The 16214-nt window shown below is 50.1% G+C and overlaps 1 protein-coding gene across 1 annotated transcript in view; it reads right to left on the reverse strand.

Moving 5' to 3' along the window:
* Positions 1 to 438: 438 nt before the first annotated feature.
* FAT2 (FAT atypical cadherin 2) overlaps positions 439 to 16214 on the reverse strand; it is a 59229-nt gene continuing 43453 nt past the window's right edge. The window contains exons 17-24 of the mRNA XM_033006192.2: positions 15513 to 15656; positions 14637 to 14834; positions 12689 to 13496; positions 11763 to 11908; positions 7994 to 8435; positions 5314 to 5467; positions 2893 to 3485; positions 439 to 2049 (exon numbers count right to left, since the gene is read on the reverse strand). Of these exons, the coding sequence (XP_032862083.2) occupies positions 1514 to 2049; positions 2893 to 3485; positions 5314 to 5467; positions 7994 to 8435; positions 11763 to 11908; positions 12689 to 13496; positions 14637 to 14834; positions 15513 to 15656 (3021 nt within the window). The 3' untranslated portion in view covers positions 439 to 1513. The remainder of the gene's footprint in view (positions 2050 to 2892; positions 3486 to 5313; positions 5468 to 7993; positions 8436 to 11762; positions 11909 to 12688; positions 13497 to 14636; positions 14835 to 15512; positions 15657 to 16214) is intronic.

Genomic DNA, 16214 nt, shown 5'->3' on the forward strand with positions numbered 1-16214 from the left:
CACTGTACTTGGATGGCAAGCACCCAGATCTTCAGGTAGTAGTAGCTGATGACAGTGATGGTAAGAAGTGGATCATCACCAAAACAGTGGTGTACAGGGAGCTGTTGGACTGGGCAAAGGTGCAGGAGTAACACACGGGGGTCGTATTCCTGGGTGCATCCCTGCCCGGCTGTGGCATCTGCAAGGCGGGTGCGCTGGGTACCCGGTCCTGGGGTATCCCTCCCTCCATCCCCCCAGTGGCATGGGGAGCCGGGCTGCTCCCCTGCCTTCCGCAGCTTCTTGTTCCTGAGGATGGAGATGATGATCAAGCCACTGCCCAGGATGTCAGCCGCAATGGGGATGAGGAGCGTGAGGGCGAGCACCCAGGTAGGGTAGGGCGGTGTGTCCCCCTGCCCCATGCTCCCATCCATTACCGAGTTATCGAATAAAATCATAATAGTAAAAAAATCCAAATTCTTTTAATACTTTCCAAAAATCAACAACAGAAAAATTACATCAACCAACCAACCAAAGAAAACCTCTCACGAAGAAACGATACATTTCCAAGCACAAGGATGTACAGGCAAACCCACACTCAATAGCCTCAGTGCCCCATCTTGGATAGGAGATACCACGCGGTGCTGGCCAGACTTTCTGGGATACACTGGGGAGCCCCAGCTGGGTGGCAGGACCATGCACTGCTGCATTCAGCACAGGACCATGACAGCCCCAGGGACATGTCTGTGCTCGCGTCCTTTGGGCAGGGTTTCCCTTACTCTGACTCAGCAGGGGTCCTGCTTTGCTGCTAGCTGCACTGGTTCGAGTCTGTGGGTAGTTCCTGGTGTGATGAAGCTTGTTGCTTGGTTTTTCTACAGAAATGGACCTTTTTTTTTTTTTTTTTTCCTTGAACTTCTGTTGGCCAAGTGAGGGATGTACTGATGGGACTAGCTGGATTCCCTCATCTCTCTCCCTACACAGGGAGCAGACATGGAAGAGTGTTTGCACCAGCTGATCCATTCCACTGGGCAAACTGTTGGCTTGATGCAAGCCCTTGGAGCCGGAGCTGGGGACAGGGAGCCTCTGCTATCCCACCTGGGGCACTCCCAGGCTGTGCATCGCTAGTCTTTTCACACCTTCTCCACCACAACTGCTGCCATGCCTGTAGTGCTTGCCCTCCTCCTCATCCCTGTGGCCAGGGAGCCTGGGGTGGGAGGAGGTGGCATGCTGTGGTCCTGCACGGTGTCGGAGGAAGTCCCCTTGGCAAGGAGGCAGGTTAGTCGTTGGCATCCCAGGAGCACCCTCCGTGTCCCGGCAGTGGCTGGAACGTTTCCCCTCCATTTGCAGCAGGAGCACCATGGAGGGCAGCGGGGGAAAGATCCAGCCAAATTACAACCCAGCTGTGCAGGGGGAGATGCTGCAAGCTGGGGCGGGGGGGACACACGTAAGTCTCCCTTCAGCAGCACGTGCCAGCCCCTTGCACACTGCTCTGTGCGGAGACGCGCTTCTCTTCTCATCTCGAGAACGAGCCCCGCCGTTAGAACATCACCTCCTCGCAGCTCCCATAGTCACTCTCCACCATGTCGGAGCCCTCGTAGTTGGGGGGTGGAAGGGACTGGGCTCGGATGCTGGGCTGGTGGTGGCCCACCTCGCAGTCCGCGTAGGAGGGCTGGGCCACGCTCAGGCGCATGCTCACCCGCTTGTAGCCGGGGTCGGGCTGGTACGGGACGCCCTCGCCCTGCACCAGCTGGGCTGGGTAGTAGCTGATGGCCGTGTATTCGTTCTGGCACTGGGAGGCTCCCATGTCCACGGGGCCGAGTGGCAAGAAGTCCTCCAGATTCTGGTTGCTGTAGCGGGGTGGGATGGGGGCCCGCTTGTTGCTCTGGTCCAGAGGGAAGGGAAAACCCCCGTAAAGAGCAACCGGCTCCGTGTCTGTCGGCGGAGGAGGTGGAGGGGGGAGAGGGGGGTGGGAGGAGGATGCAGGGGGGCCTTGAATGATCTCATAGTGGGAATATTCCTGGACGTCTGATGACAGGTACCGGGGTGGCCAGTAGGTTGTTTCTGCTGGGTAGACTGGAATAAAACAGAGTTATGTTAGCTGCAGTTCAAGCTGTTGTTTTCCCTCTCCCGTCTTCCTGCTAATTCCTTCTGTCAACTCTGAGCCCGCAGGAAAGGTGGCAGACCAGGGAAGAGAGGAGACATGGGGACAGGGAAGTTGTAGTTGCTGCTTTAGGAATTGAGGGGACCTGAGGGCACCCCTGGCTGTGCTGAGGCAGTGTTCCCACCAGCCTTCAGACATCCACCACTCTAGCATCCAAAAGACATAATTCATCACGCCATTCGGATGCAAGCAGCCTGTGTGATGAAGGGATAGGGGCAGAGCAAGTGACCCACTGGATCTCTTTCCCTGTAGTTATCCCTTTCCCTGTAGTTACTCTTGTGAACTCTCTTCTAACAGTGTACTTTGGTGATGAACTCCTGCACGGAGAGAAAACAGTAATCTTGCTGTCTGGAGCCACGCAAGGTGTTTCTCTGCAGGTGTGATCCCTCACACTGCCTAGGAGCATTGATGCAAATACCTCCACTAAAACTTACACTGACTTGTAGGATCTTATTTTTTTCCCCTTAATTTCATTATTCTGTTTTATAGGGTCTTTTGACCCAGGATGTGTGGAAATCCAGGCTATGCATTAATGATTGTGTATGGGACCGAGCAGGTTAAAGCTGAAAACTGGGATGTACTGGTAAGCAGGGAGGGAAGAGCCAATAAAGGACATATAGCGGGGCTTGCACAGCCTTGTCCCTTGCTTTGCTTGGCTTTAACCAACACTGTTGGTCTCATGTTTGCAAACCTTAGTTCCACTTCACAGGGGGAAGAGGGATGTGTAAGAGCAAGAAAAAGCTGTGGCTACTGACCCATCTCCTCCCTGGCCCAGGTGCACTTGATGAAGGACTCGTTGTCGGAGTTGGAGGGGGGTGCAGCGGGGGGCAGGTTGGGTGCCACACTGCACACGATGGTGCCCCGGTGCTTTGGGGCGTTGGCTGAGTTGAAGGTGACAAATTCAGGGGTGCTGGTGGGTTTGCGCTGCTCTGGCGTGGCCCTGTCCAGGTTGTTGTGTGCTGTGTCGCTGAGGATGTTGAGCTCTATGGGTGGCACGGCTTGGGTGCCCACACCCACGCTCTTGGAGAACTCGCTCTTGGAGAGCAGGTCGGGGTCCTCCCGGGCCACGGGTTTGTGTGCCTTGGCCCGCTGGCAGTAGCGCTTGCGGATGAACACAAAGGCCACGACCAGGATGGCCACCCCCAGCACGCCGGCTACTATCTCCGCGATCTCCTCGGGGCCCACCGCCCACTGTGTGGGCACGATGGCGGGGGTGATGATGGGCTGCGTGCAGTACTCCCCTTGGTAATCCAGCGGGCAGATGCAGTGGACAGAGCCCTGGTTGCTCACGCAGCGCCCGGCATTTCGGCACGGGTTGTCTTGGCACTCCTCGGCCAGCTTCTCGCACCTGTGGGCAGGAAAGGATGGAAACAACCACTGGCAGCCTGGGGATGCAGCTAAAGCTGCGTCATCCTGTTCAGGGCTCTGACTTACACCAGCCAAGCATTCTCCATCCTGGTCCACCCTCCCTCCCTCACTAGACTCATGCTACCTGCTTCTTCTGGCAGAGGACTATGATCCTTGAGTATAAAACAGTGTTCTTCAGGAGACCATGTTTTACAAGATGGTCCTATTTTTCAGTCTTATGCAACAAAATAATATGGGTGGCTTCCTGCCTCAGGGGAGTATTTGGAGTTTCTAGGGCTAACACTGCATAGAGTGGTGCTCCCATCCTGTTAAATTAGGGACACCAGGGTCACTCTGAGATGTGTTAACTTCTTATGAGGTCTCATAAGTCCTCCAGGCTCTGTGTGGTCTCAGAATGATCTGTGGATGTCTGCAGATTGCAGCAAACATTTGGGGAACATCTAGCCTCTAGCCTGAAAAGGGATGAATGGGCATCCTTGCTGAAGAGGCTTTTTTGGCTTTATGGAGCATCTGCAGAACTGAAACTGAATTTCTGATTTTCTGTCCTGCTCCACTCCTCAAAACCTAAATGTTGCCCAACAGTACAGGGGACTTTTCCTTCCACAGTAATGATCCCCCCCATGCTAAGGGGAATATGCAATGCTTTGTTGGTTTTCCTTTCTTCTTTTTTTTTTTTCTTTTTTTTTTTTTCTTGTTACTGAACAAACTCTGTGAGGTTTGGGCTCCTCTTGTTTCTTAGTGTTTTAGGATCTGTGAGCTGGTGTGTGCAACGTGCACCCACAGGCTCTGGCCAGACGACCAGTGATTTCAGATATTACACTGCCACCTAATGCTCAGCTACATACTTCTATTCCAAGAGTTTCATGAATAATTCCTGCCTTGGCATTGATTCAAAGGATCAGTGTTCATCCTGGCTAAATGGCTGAGGCGGAAGGATGAACTGGCTGTGATCCTGTTGGAGCCTGTGTTGGGCATCTCTCACCAGGCTAGGCTGGAGGCTGGACAGGGACTTGGAGAGGTGCGTGGTGGTGGTGGGTAATGCTGAGCAGCAGTGGTATGAACCATGTTGTTCAGGGTCAAAACCAAATGCTCTGACACCTCATGATAATGGGGATCCATAGGCTATCTGACAGGAGTGGGGGAATGGCATCCTGCACCTGCTTTCCAGCACAGCCCACTATCCTAAGCTGAGCTTTGGATTAGATGAATTGTGGCTGGGACCTGGGAGAGGAACTCCCCTTGAATGAGCTCTGCAGAGCTGGTCCTGGGCAGAAATAGCCCCTTTAGCACCCACGGTGGGTCTCGCAGCTACTGAAGGAAGGGGGCAGCTCACAACTGTGCTAGCCAGGCTTCCCCCAGCCTTGGGGTATCCCCCCTGCCACCCAGTGCAGTGCCTGCCTCCACCCTGCTGCCTGGGTACCCACATCACAGCTCGCACCTCAGCAAGGAGCAGCATGTGGGGAGAGGCTTCCCCCTCACAAGGAAAGGCTTTGAACCTGCACCAAGCATAGCATCTGCAAGCATTCCAAGAATCTGCAAGGAGGGGAGATTTTTCCTGTTTTCCTCCTGCCCAGAGGAGGTGGGCACAGAGGAGCGATGACCATGCGATGGCAGAGCTTTGTATGTCCTGGTCTGCTCAGCTCTGCCTTTGGACACTTCCCTGCTGCAATGCTCAGCTGCATGCAATTTGCCATTAATCCCAGAGTGTCTGGATCTGGTCAGCTCCAGAAATGTGCAATACTCATTGGTAGAGCTGTTTCCAGCCCACCATGGGAGATCACCCATCCCGAAGCCTTCCTGGACCTTACCTGTCGCCCAGGTACCAGTCAGGGCAGTGGCAGGAGTAGCCGGTGGCAGAGAGGGTGCACGTTCCCCCATGCAGGCAGGGCTTGGACTCGCAGGGACTGTCCCCTAGCTCACAGCGCTCACCAGAAAACAACCCAGGGCAGATGCAGGTGTAACCTGGAAAGTGAGAGAGTGGCATACAGAAACCATATCCCTATGGAAGAACTAGCAAGAACAGGGAGGAGCAGTGCCTGGTGCTGCTGGCACCCATGGAGGACTCAATCTGGCTACTTAAGCATAGGTACTTGTGGGGCTCCCAAGCCATCCACGGAGGGCTGGTGGGTACGTTACAGGACCTGGAGCAGTTACTGAAGTTTGGGTGGCCACTCTGGGGCAATGCAGTGGCACTAGAGAGCTACTGAAGCAACAAGTCAAGCACGTTCTCTCCTGACACAGACCCTCTTCTACCAGGGATGCATTTGGGGCAGAGCTTTATTGCATGGAGAAGCTGGGGGACAAATTCAGGTTAAAGGAAGGGGAGCCTGGCTAGCTGATTCACAGTTTCTGACTCTGCTAAATGCAATCCTCTGTAACTTATTGTTCTCTGAAGTCTTTGGTCGTGTGAGTTCCCGTGGTATGAAGCGCCTGTCTCAACATGTCAGGTTTCTCTTGCCTACAGGAGATGTTTGTTTCGCAGTCAGAGAGAAACCCGGTATAGCCAGAGACTCAGAGGGGGCTGCTGCTCTTCGCATTTTTGGCTGCTGTTTAGTGTAGCCCTAAGCATGGGAATGTCCCTGGCTGTGCTGAGCTCCTGCTAGTCACTCGGCTGGTGGTGCTATGTAGGAAGTTCAGAGTTTCCACCTTGCAGCATGCTTGAAAAGTCTTTGCTGCTCGTCCACAAGCTAAACATCCCGGCTTTAGAGCGTAGGGCGGACAAATGTAGACCTGTTTCCACATGCGTGTTCGTGGCTGTACAAGGACGTGCTGCCACTTGTGCAGCAGGTGCTGGACATTGCCTGTAGGGCTGCGTGTGCCCAGATACACATGTTGCTGGATGTGAGGGTTCACATGTGTTTGTACCTGTGGTCCTGAGCTCTGTGGTTGATGTGGTGGCTGGTCTGGCTTTGACCCTTTCCGCACAGATGTGTTCTCACGCGGCCACATGGTTCACCCGGGCCCGCTTGCACAGACGTGTCTTTGCCTGTGCATGTAATCCCACACCTGGGATCCCTGGGCAGAGCTTTGCATAAACTCACACAGCGTGCCCGTGGTCTCCAGGACTGAGCCCACAACGCTCAAGGAAGCCACGCACCCAGGATAACCTCACAAACTACAATGTCCCTTAAGCTACCCCTTCCCTGCAGCTGTGTCCTGTGTGTTTCTGTCTGGGGCCATGTATCCACAGGCTCTTTCCTGGGCAGTTGGGCCATTTACAAGAAAAGTTGATCACCTTGGAAGGAAACTGGGAAGGGCACTGGATGATTAGTAGATTATTAGTGAGGTGGTGATTCTCCGCCTCCCATTGTATGCTCTCTGCAAAGCAAGCAAGCGATGCCTTGACTTAGAGCAGAGATGAATTTTCACCTTGTGGGCTTTAAGCCCCTTCCAGCCCATCTAGAGGGATTTTCTGTGTGGAGGGTCTCAAGGGTAAGGCTGAGGTGTGAGTGCCAGCCAGGCTAACTGTTTGGTACAGATACATCTCGTGTCAAACAAGTTCACCTGAACCAGGCAGCTGCTGAGTCGACAGGGCTGGGAATGTTGTTCCCAGAGGCTGCAGGCAGGGCAGGAGGAGGTGTGCTGCCTCTTCTGTCCTCGCTTGCTTGCTGGGCAGGGCTTTGGCAACAGCCTTAAAGAGCACAGAGCTGCAAGAGGAGCTTCTGCCCCAGACAGCAGTCTGCAAAGCAGCCCTCTGCCCCAAGAAAGGGCCAAAACGCAGACAGTCTCTATCTCGATAGATGGGATGTTATGGGGTGCAGCCTTGTTGTGCTGGAAGCTAGGACATGGGTGTAGGGCAGTGACACAAGGGTGGACATCACTGGGAGTGATTCCCCCCACTCTGAGGCCACTGCAAACTAGCCCTGTCCTTGTGATACAGCACACTGTGGGGAAACCCTCTGATAGGAGGAATGGGGCAGTGGTGAGGCGGTCATGGGCAGAGCCTGGTATCAAACCTTTGTTGAGCATGTGCACGTCATGTTAGCCTGAAACTCTGGGATTTGTGCTTACGGTTTTCCCATATCCCTTCCCATATCCCCTCCCATACCTCTGGGGAGTCACTGACTGCAGTGGGAATAGACTAAGATCTTGGCTTGTTTCTGCCCAGATACTATCGCTGCATGATCCTATCTTGCCTGATTCCAGCCTCGCTAATGGCTCTTTAAGCAAAGAAGATGCAGAGGGGTGGGTGGAATTTCTATTTGCATTTGAGTTTTTGGCAACTGCTGTGCTCTCCTAGGTCATGCACACTCCTTAGAAACACCTTCCTGCCCTCCGGGCCATGGTCTGCTGGTGAGAGCCAGGATGATGATCTCATACCCCCCAGCTGCTGCGGCACTGAGTCAGCTATCACTTGAGGTCCCCCTGGACAGGAGACCTCTGATTCTCCTCTGGAGCAGCCCCTCACATAGGGTTGAATGAAGAGGTTGCATCTTTCCCTCCCCTGTTTATTGCTTTCCTATTCCTCTGCGTGGGATGTTCACTTACCTCCTCCGTGAGTTTCGGAGCACATCCCGTTGTTGAGGCATGGGTTGCTGCTGCAGGCACCAGTGGGGGAGCAACACTGCTTTATCCCCACCACCTCCACGACTTCTTTGGATTGACCTTTCCCGGGCAGGAGAACAACTTCTCTGCCGTTGATTGCAACCACATCCAGGCAGCCCCTGAACCCCCATGTGACTCTCTGGGACTGGAGCAGCTGCCAGATGCCCCCAAAAAGCAGGTCTCGTCTTCCCTGGGAGATACTGCAGGACCCTGGCAGCTGGAGAGAGGCATTTCCCAGGCCATCGATGAGCAGGCGGACAGACGTATTCTTCACCTCCAGGAAGACTGAGTGCCACTCACCATCGCTCACAAAACGTGAGGAGGAGAGGTTCCCAGTGTAATTTCCTCGGCAGCTGTACCCAAGTTGAGGCACTCCATTAACCATCTGCAAAAGACGTCCCAGAAGTCACTGTTAGCTGTGATACAGGTGGCTGCTACTCACTGAGGTTTTCAACGCTTCTCCTGCTGCTTGTTCCCCTCTCTCCCCACCTAAGCACTGACAGTCAAGATGAATTCCAACTTTCAGACTCCAAGAATTTCCAGCTAGGCAAATGCAGCCTTTTTCACCCATATTAAGCTATGCATGGATCAACTAAAGCCTGTTTAAGTGACTGCAACCTCCTTTCTTTTGCAAAACACCTTCATCTCTCTGGGAGAATTTCACCCATGGTCCTTCCCTGAAACCTTTGACCAGTGTGCAGGGAGGGAAGCTCATCTTTTCACATAACAGGGTGTAGAGCTATGTTATCACACTCCTGTGGCTGCTTGCCCCTTCTTCCCCCTTTCTGAGCCTAATCAGAGCCCTGGTATTCAGACTATCCATAACTCCATTACCAGTCACAGATGGACTCTTGTTCTGGGCCATGTGGCCTTTACTCTGTTCTCACTGTCTCTTAGTGGTAGGGAAAGTGCTGGAACAGTTGCCCTTTTGGCATGGGTGAAGGTGCTGAAAGAACCTTGTTGAGGAGGAGCAGTGGCAGCTTTCTCTGGAGAAGGCAGTGAAAGGAATCACTGTTCTACCCAGCTCCTACCCAGCATGCTGGAAAGCCAGGCCAAAGCTGCTGACAGGTATTGCAATCCAATCCTTGATATTCAGCAGATGGGAGGGACACAAGATATTGAGCTGCTAAAAGAGAACCACACCAGTGTCTTCTGCATTAAACTGGGATGTCAAAAATTCCTATTTGTGGCCCAAGATTGATCTTTAAAACTCATATGGAAGAAGAAGAAAGAAAAAGTTAGCTGTGTTGTTTCAGGGTGAAGTCAGGAGTAAACCTCTCTTTCACTTTTTCTCCCCAGTGCTTTGCTGACAAAACCTCTCTCTCATAGAAGCCAAGAGCCAATGGAAAAGGAGAAAAGAGATGGAACAAAACATTCATGGAAAATCTGCACAGCTTGCTATGTAACGTCAAGCAATTTCATCCCAGGCAAGAGACCTCCATGGTGGGCATTAGAGACAGCAAGGAGTGGTGATGCTTAGAAGAGGCTAGCAGAGGAGGAGTGATTATGGGCTACGCTGGACTCTAGAGGAACCTGCATGTGATATGATGGGGCTACTCTGGAAGCACCAAAAGCAGAGCAGGACAACAGTTAACTCTTAGAGAAGCCCATCGTATAAATAAATCCCAGTGGGAGGAGAGAGCAGCTGCTGAAGGAAGGAAGAACTAGATGCAGCTGGCACATGCCATGGAAGGGCCTCAGGGCAGCATGTGTGTAAATCTCTTTGCACAATTGGCAAGCACACCAGAGAACTTTGTCACTTCAGTTTATCTGGAGGAACATGATTTCACTTCAGATGGGTCTGCAGATTGGGCTTATCAATTTCTGGGGCTGGGAGATTGCTAAGAACTCGATTCCCTGGAGCAAGAACAGACAGACTGCCAAGTCTTTCCCAGCTTGCCTGGCTTGCCTTCCTCTTGCTGCAACCTATTTCTGAACATCAGGAGAGCTTAGTGATTGGAAGGGCGATGATATGCATACCCTTGGGAGAACTCATCCTCTTCACCAAATCTACAAACCATCGGTTAGGATTCTTTCAAAGCTTTGGCTCACACCTAGAGTACTGCAGTCTACAAAGCTTAAAATCATGAGGGACTCCTTCAGTTTTTACAGGCCAGAAGGTCTAGAAAAGGTTTGATCCCTGGGATACTGTTAATAAAGTGAGTCAAGGAAGAAATGATTTACAGGCAACTTTATGGTGGAGGCTTTCTGAATGTTTCCTATTGAAAAGCTTGTACAGGTACTGGAGATCATGGGCACACAGAACTCCATCAGTAATGAGTCTTTTCTCCCTTGACTCTGTGTGTTAGGCCTGGCTCAGTAGAGCTTCCTGCCATTTCATCCTTTCTGAGAACCATCTGGAGTGCTGGACTCCTGATGAACTACTTGGTGGCTCTCCTTCCCAGAGATGGGGCAGAAAGCTACAGACCCTTCTTGAGAAGCTAAGTTTCTCTCATCAGCCCTTTACAATGCAGCTCAAAGTCGCTCTCAGAGATGGGTACAGGACTATGGATGATGTTTCTCTGCTTTTGCTCTTAAGGAGCAATGGCTGTGGCAGCAGGAACTTGCAATATGTACTTTGGGCAGGTCGCTGGGCATTGGCTGCTGTGCAGCTCTCTGTCTGTGTGGGTCTTTTATAACAGTGGAAAGAAGGATTTCAAAATAGGAAGATGGGGTTGTGAAATCATGAGAAGGGATGAGGGAATTCAGGGACAGGATGAACATTTCCAGGTAGGTTGCAGTGTGTAGATCTCAATGTGATTAGTCTCTGGGACAAATCTCTGTAAGCTGGTAAGTATGTCCTATGATCTTGGTCTCAAATTAGTCCAAATTTAATTGATGAGGAATATACAAAACCCCTATTCTTCAGACATGTGCTATTTTCCTTCTTTTGCAAAAGTGGAAGAGGGAGATGATCTTTGAATGCTGGGTAGATTCACTGTGCAGCCAGAGGGAGAAGAGTGATCAGACTAAAATGTTCCTGGATCTGCAGTGTCTTAAACAGTGAAACCACCTGAAGAAAGTGGTTGAAAACAGTAGGGGCTTGAGAAGTAACATTTAAGCCTCCTGTTTTGTCTGTTCTGTCTATTATTGTAAAGGACGTTTAATGCGAGGTCCATTTGATTAGATGCATGACTGATGAAGGTAAAGGCTGGTGATATCAGAGCTCATCTTATCTCTACCCTTTTGACCCAGCCCTCCAGCCCACTGTGACTGCCTCCTCTGTGTTGGGTTGAGCCATAGAGTAGCCTGGAAAACGATTTGTGTGTTCAGTGGGAGTCTGAGTCTACTCCTGAGGTCTGGGGGGGGAAGTTTGCCTTTTGCTACAGTGGAAGCAGACTGGTCTGGGGAAAATTCCACCCGATAAATTCTATGTCCTGAGAGGTGTAAGATAAGAGAGGGATGGAGAAGCAAGCCACGAGGAAATAGGATGATGTAGATCTATGTTATGGGTGTATGCTGCCTTCATACCAGAGACTAGCATGCACATTCACAGATGTAAAAAAGTATTCACTAGCTGTGGCTGCAGCAATTGTCAAACTGTGCTTGGTTCTCATTTGGTTTTCCCAAGTCTTATATTTTAGCTAGATGAATTACTAAGGGTACATACTATTGCATCTTCTTTCTGTGATTCCCTCCTCCAAAAGAGTAAGTTGTTTTTGTCTTTGTTTTTTTACACTGGAAAGAAATCCCTGTGCATTACAATACATACTTCCAAAGTGGCGTGGTCGGTCCCATTAGCATAGAACACAACAGCATGCAGCTGGTGGGTCTTCAGGCGAAAGTGTATGTGCCAGGAGCCGATCTGTGAGTGCTGGTACCAAATGTAGCTGTGGCCCCCAAACCTCACAGCTGTTCCTGGAAGGAGAATGAGCAAAAGGTCTCATCTTTGTCACACTTGGAGACTATGGACTGTATCAAGCCTTGCCTCTTCTCCCAGCTCGACACCATAACTGTCCAGGAACAGTCCCATCCATGTCAATCCATGTACCATTGCACAGCATCTCCCACAGCTCCCATTTGGAGCTCCCAATATTTCTTCTATATACTCAACTGTAAAACAATCCTGAAATATCAGCATGACTAATTCTGTCTTATAGCAGCTGGAAGGTGCCCTCAGCATGGTCTACAACACTCTTTAATTTCCTCATTCTTAATAAATCTTTATATTCTTCTATGGTATTCCCATACCATTCCTGCCCGAGTGATGCTAACCTCTATTCCTGCTCCCTCTATTTATTTCTTGAAGTATTCTAGAGTGAGTACAACAAATATGCTTTATTTGTCTTTCCTCAAATTTATCAGTTAGTCTGTTCTTTGCTGAGTCTAGGATCAACACAGAAGCTCAGAGATCGGAATTCTGATCACCGAACTTCATTACCTGCCAGGTATGAGTGACTTTTCCCAATGAGATAGATGTTGCTGCTATTAAATGCTGCAGGAGATTAATTAAAAAAAAATATTATGTGAAACTTTCAAGCTCTAAGAGTTTAGATTTGGCTTTGAAATTGCAGGCAGGTTTGTTGGTCATTGGGCAACCTAATTCCATGGCAAGTCCGGGTGCTTTACAGCGTACAGAAGGAAAACACAATATGCCCAGGTTTATAGGGTGGGACGCTACTAGGAAGGACTGCTCACCATTGCAAGAACAGATTTGCTCCAAGCTATGCCGTGGGGTAAGGACGCTGAGTCGGGCGGTGCTGTAAGTAGACATCATGCCTGGATCCAGCTGAATGGTTTCCTTGCAGACACGGTGGGTGCAATCTGACCCGTGACATGGCACATGAATTGCTTTCTTCATCCGGAGACCAACAAGTTGGTCCATCTCCCCAGCTGACACAGTGATCTTATTTGCGAGGACCCGAGGCTCAAACAAGGAGCCGTGTGGCTCTCCAACAGCCAAGAGTAGGTCCACTCCATCAGAGGTAGCTGCAGGCTGTAAACTGGCCATGTGGATGTTTTGGCGTCGGGTGACCAGGATGTTTCCCAGAAATCTCTGCAAGTTGCGCCAATGATCCCCCACAAACTCCTCAGGGGAGAGGTGGCGGAAGTGTAGCACCACTGCCTTGTCCAAGGCCTCCTGCGTGAAGCACCACACGTGGACATTGACACTGGTGGTGGCTGTGAATGTACCATCGCTGACTGTCACGTTCAGAAGATAATGGCCATGGGGAAGCTTGTCCCCAGCGATGATCTTCCCATCTGCAGCCCCAACAGAGAAGAGCCCCTCCTGGGGCACTTCTGCCACCAACGTATACACCAGTGTGTCATGGGGGTCTCGATCTGTGGCATGGATCTTGCCCAGAACGCCACCTCGGAAGGCTTCCTCGTTGGTGGTGATGAATATTTCCAGGGGAAGGGCTGAGGGGGCATACTGGCTCTGCTCAGTCACTTGGATGTTTATAAACGCAGATGAGGACAGGGGAGGGATACCGCTGTCAGAGACCTGTCAAGGAAAACAGAAGGATCCGTTATAGCCCCATGCTGAGTTACTGTCACCTCACCTGACTGAGAAGGGTCAGTCAGGTGAGGTGATAGGTGATGGGCGGATAAGGACTTGTGAAGGAGAGTGCCTTGTAAGTAGCAACGGGTGGAAGCTGTCAGGCAGCCGGTTGGGAATGAAGGAGGAATGGGAAAAATCAGCAGCACTGTTGGACCTCTGCCTGGAGATGGCCCCAGGGAAATGGCAGCATGCCTTCCAGTGTGGAGACTGATTGAGACCTTCTGTTAGTGGTGGGGTCATGCTCATTTCCATGTGTGCTCATCAGCAGCTGAGTCACACCTGAGTGGCTCTGATTTCCTAAGGATTAATCATCTTTAGAGACATTTCCGATCTTTGGGGTTCCATGCGTAACTGAGTGTACAAAGATATAAAGCAGTTACGCACATCAACACATTTGCTCACCTTCCGGACTATTTAAGCCCCTGTCCCACCTCTGACAATGTCTGTCTAGCATGAGTCAAGGAACCTCAAAATAGAAAAATGCAAATAATCAGATTACGGGATAAATTTCTCCCTAATCTTAGGCAGTTAGTGGTTGAGGTTTATAATATAATAGTACCTAGCTTTTAGAACAATTGCCATTACTGAAGAAGTATGTACTTTGCATGTTATCATCCTTTTGTTTTTAACAGACTGTCCTTACTGATAACACTGAATATTAATTCAGTCACTCTGCAACAATCAAATAATAGAAATCCTCTTTGAAAAGAAACATAAACCACTTCTTAAATGACAAGGATACTTGAAGAAAGTTTGTAGGATCAGATCCAGGTCTCAGTTTAAACTGGAAGTCACTAGAATGATGTTGGGAAAAGCATTTGTCTGTGGAAACTGCTGACAGAGTATTTCTCATTATCATATTATCTGATTTTATCAATGCAGAAGCTGGCCCCCAGCTTCTTGTGGGCAGTCTAAGTGGAGAAATGATCTCTGGAGATGGCTCCAAGCTGCACAATTTGTGCCTGGATTGGATTTCTCCAAAGCCAGAGAAGTTTCCATCCAGCTGTGCCATCCTAATCTCATTTTGTTGCTACTTAATCTGTCTGGGGAATTCAGAAACCAGGATGGTAAGGCAGGCTCTACCTGGACTTGTAATAGGTATTGTTCTTTTGTTCTTCTGTTCAGGATGGATGATGTCACCAGCAGACCATTCTGGGTGACATCAAAAGCCTTCCCATCGTTGCCCTGGGTGATCTGGAATGAATATGGTGGTCCATTTTCTGGGGAGTCTCTGTCACTCATAATCAGCTCCAGGACGCTTGTACCCACGGGAGCATTCTCCTGGAATGGGGAAAGATGCTAGTGGAGAAAGACAAGCAAAGAGAAAAGGCCCAAGGGAACCCACAATGCCCCTTGAGCTGCTGGATCAGGAACACAAAAACAAATCCCAGAGCCTGTGTGCATGTCTCTAGTACGTGCAGACCAAGACTCTTGCCAAAAATGGCAGAGACCCAGTGGTGGGAAAGGACACCCTTTCATGGCATTACATATGTGGTAGTTAAGCATATACAGCTGAGCTACTGCCTTTGCCTTCCTCTTGAGTCAGGTCAGCACAAAAGCAGAGGAAATCACGTTTTGTGTGTGTTTCTTTCTGACTACGTGCGCTTTGAGTCCAAGTGACAACCAGCAGACATGATGACGCTTGACCATGTGCTTGGGTCTGTTCTTTATGTTGTGGTGTAGACATGGATGATTGCAAGGCAAAAGGGGGCTGCAGGTCAGTCTGGGAAAGTGTGAAAGAACTTGGACTGTACTGAAAGGACAGGATGTGCCTGAAGCTATTGGAAAGAAAAAATGGCATCTGTTGGCAGAATATCTGCTCCTGCAGATGCTACCAGTTCTTTGTGACAATAAGCACAAAGCAACAGCATGCTTCATTGCAGTCTCACCCTTCTGCTCCAGCATGAGTACCTTAGTACCCTGAGACAGACTGGCTGAAGAAACTCTCTACTGGCTTACCTGCACCACCACACTGTAGTTGAGCTGGAAGAACCGAGGAGGGTTGTCATTGACATCAGACACATGGACACGCACAGAGACGTCACTGAACTGAGCAGGGTGGCCATTGTCCGTGGCTCGAACTGTCAGGGAATAACTGGGGATCTGGAGGATTTGTAGTGCATGATTACTTGGCGAAGTGGAGGAATGGTAATTTTTTCACATTAATGTTTTACTGTGCTGCAGTTTGTTGAAATGCTTGAGGCCCTGAATTACACCGTAACAACAGCTATGCCCTTGGTTAAGGCTCTCCATCCATAAATTTCAAAGCACATTGCTAAAGAAAATCAGCTTTACAATAGTTGTAGAGAAGGAAAACAACTTGACAAAGATGGATGAGACTAAGCTGGGCAAATATCTGTCAATAGTGGTTTGAGCTGCTACTTTTTTATGAATGAGAGATTGTCCAGATGATGTTTTCATCTCCTCCTCATACCTGTTTTCTATAATGATCTGATGCAGAGAAGCAGAAACCAACCATGTTGGTTTCCAGTTTGGAGCTGACTCTCACTCAGCCAGCTTGAAGCAACAGTGGAGCCAACCAAACCCCAGATCTGTGACCACTGAAGGCTATATTCCCTTCTCTAAAGCCCAGCCTACCTACAGAAGTATCTGTGAGTTTAGAGAATGAATGAATGAAAGAGACTTGACTTCTGCTTACTG

The sequence above is a fragment of the Tyto alba genome, unplaced genomic scaffold, assembly GCF_018691265.1.
Source record: "Tyto alba isolate M040663 unplaced genomic scaffold, T.alba_DEE_v4.0 Super-Scaffold_17, whole genome shotgun sequence".
Taxonomy (NCBI): Eukaryota; Metazoa; Chordata; class Aves; order Strigiformes; family Tytonidae; genus Tyto; species Tyto alba.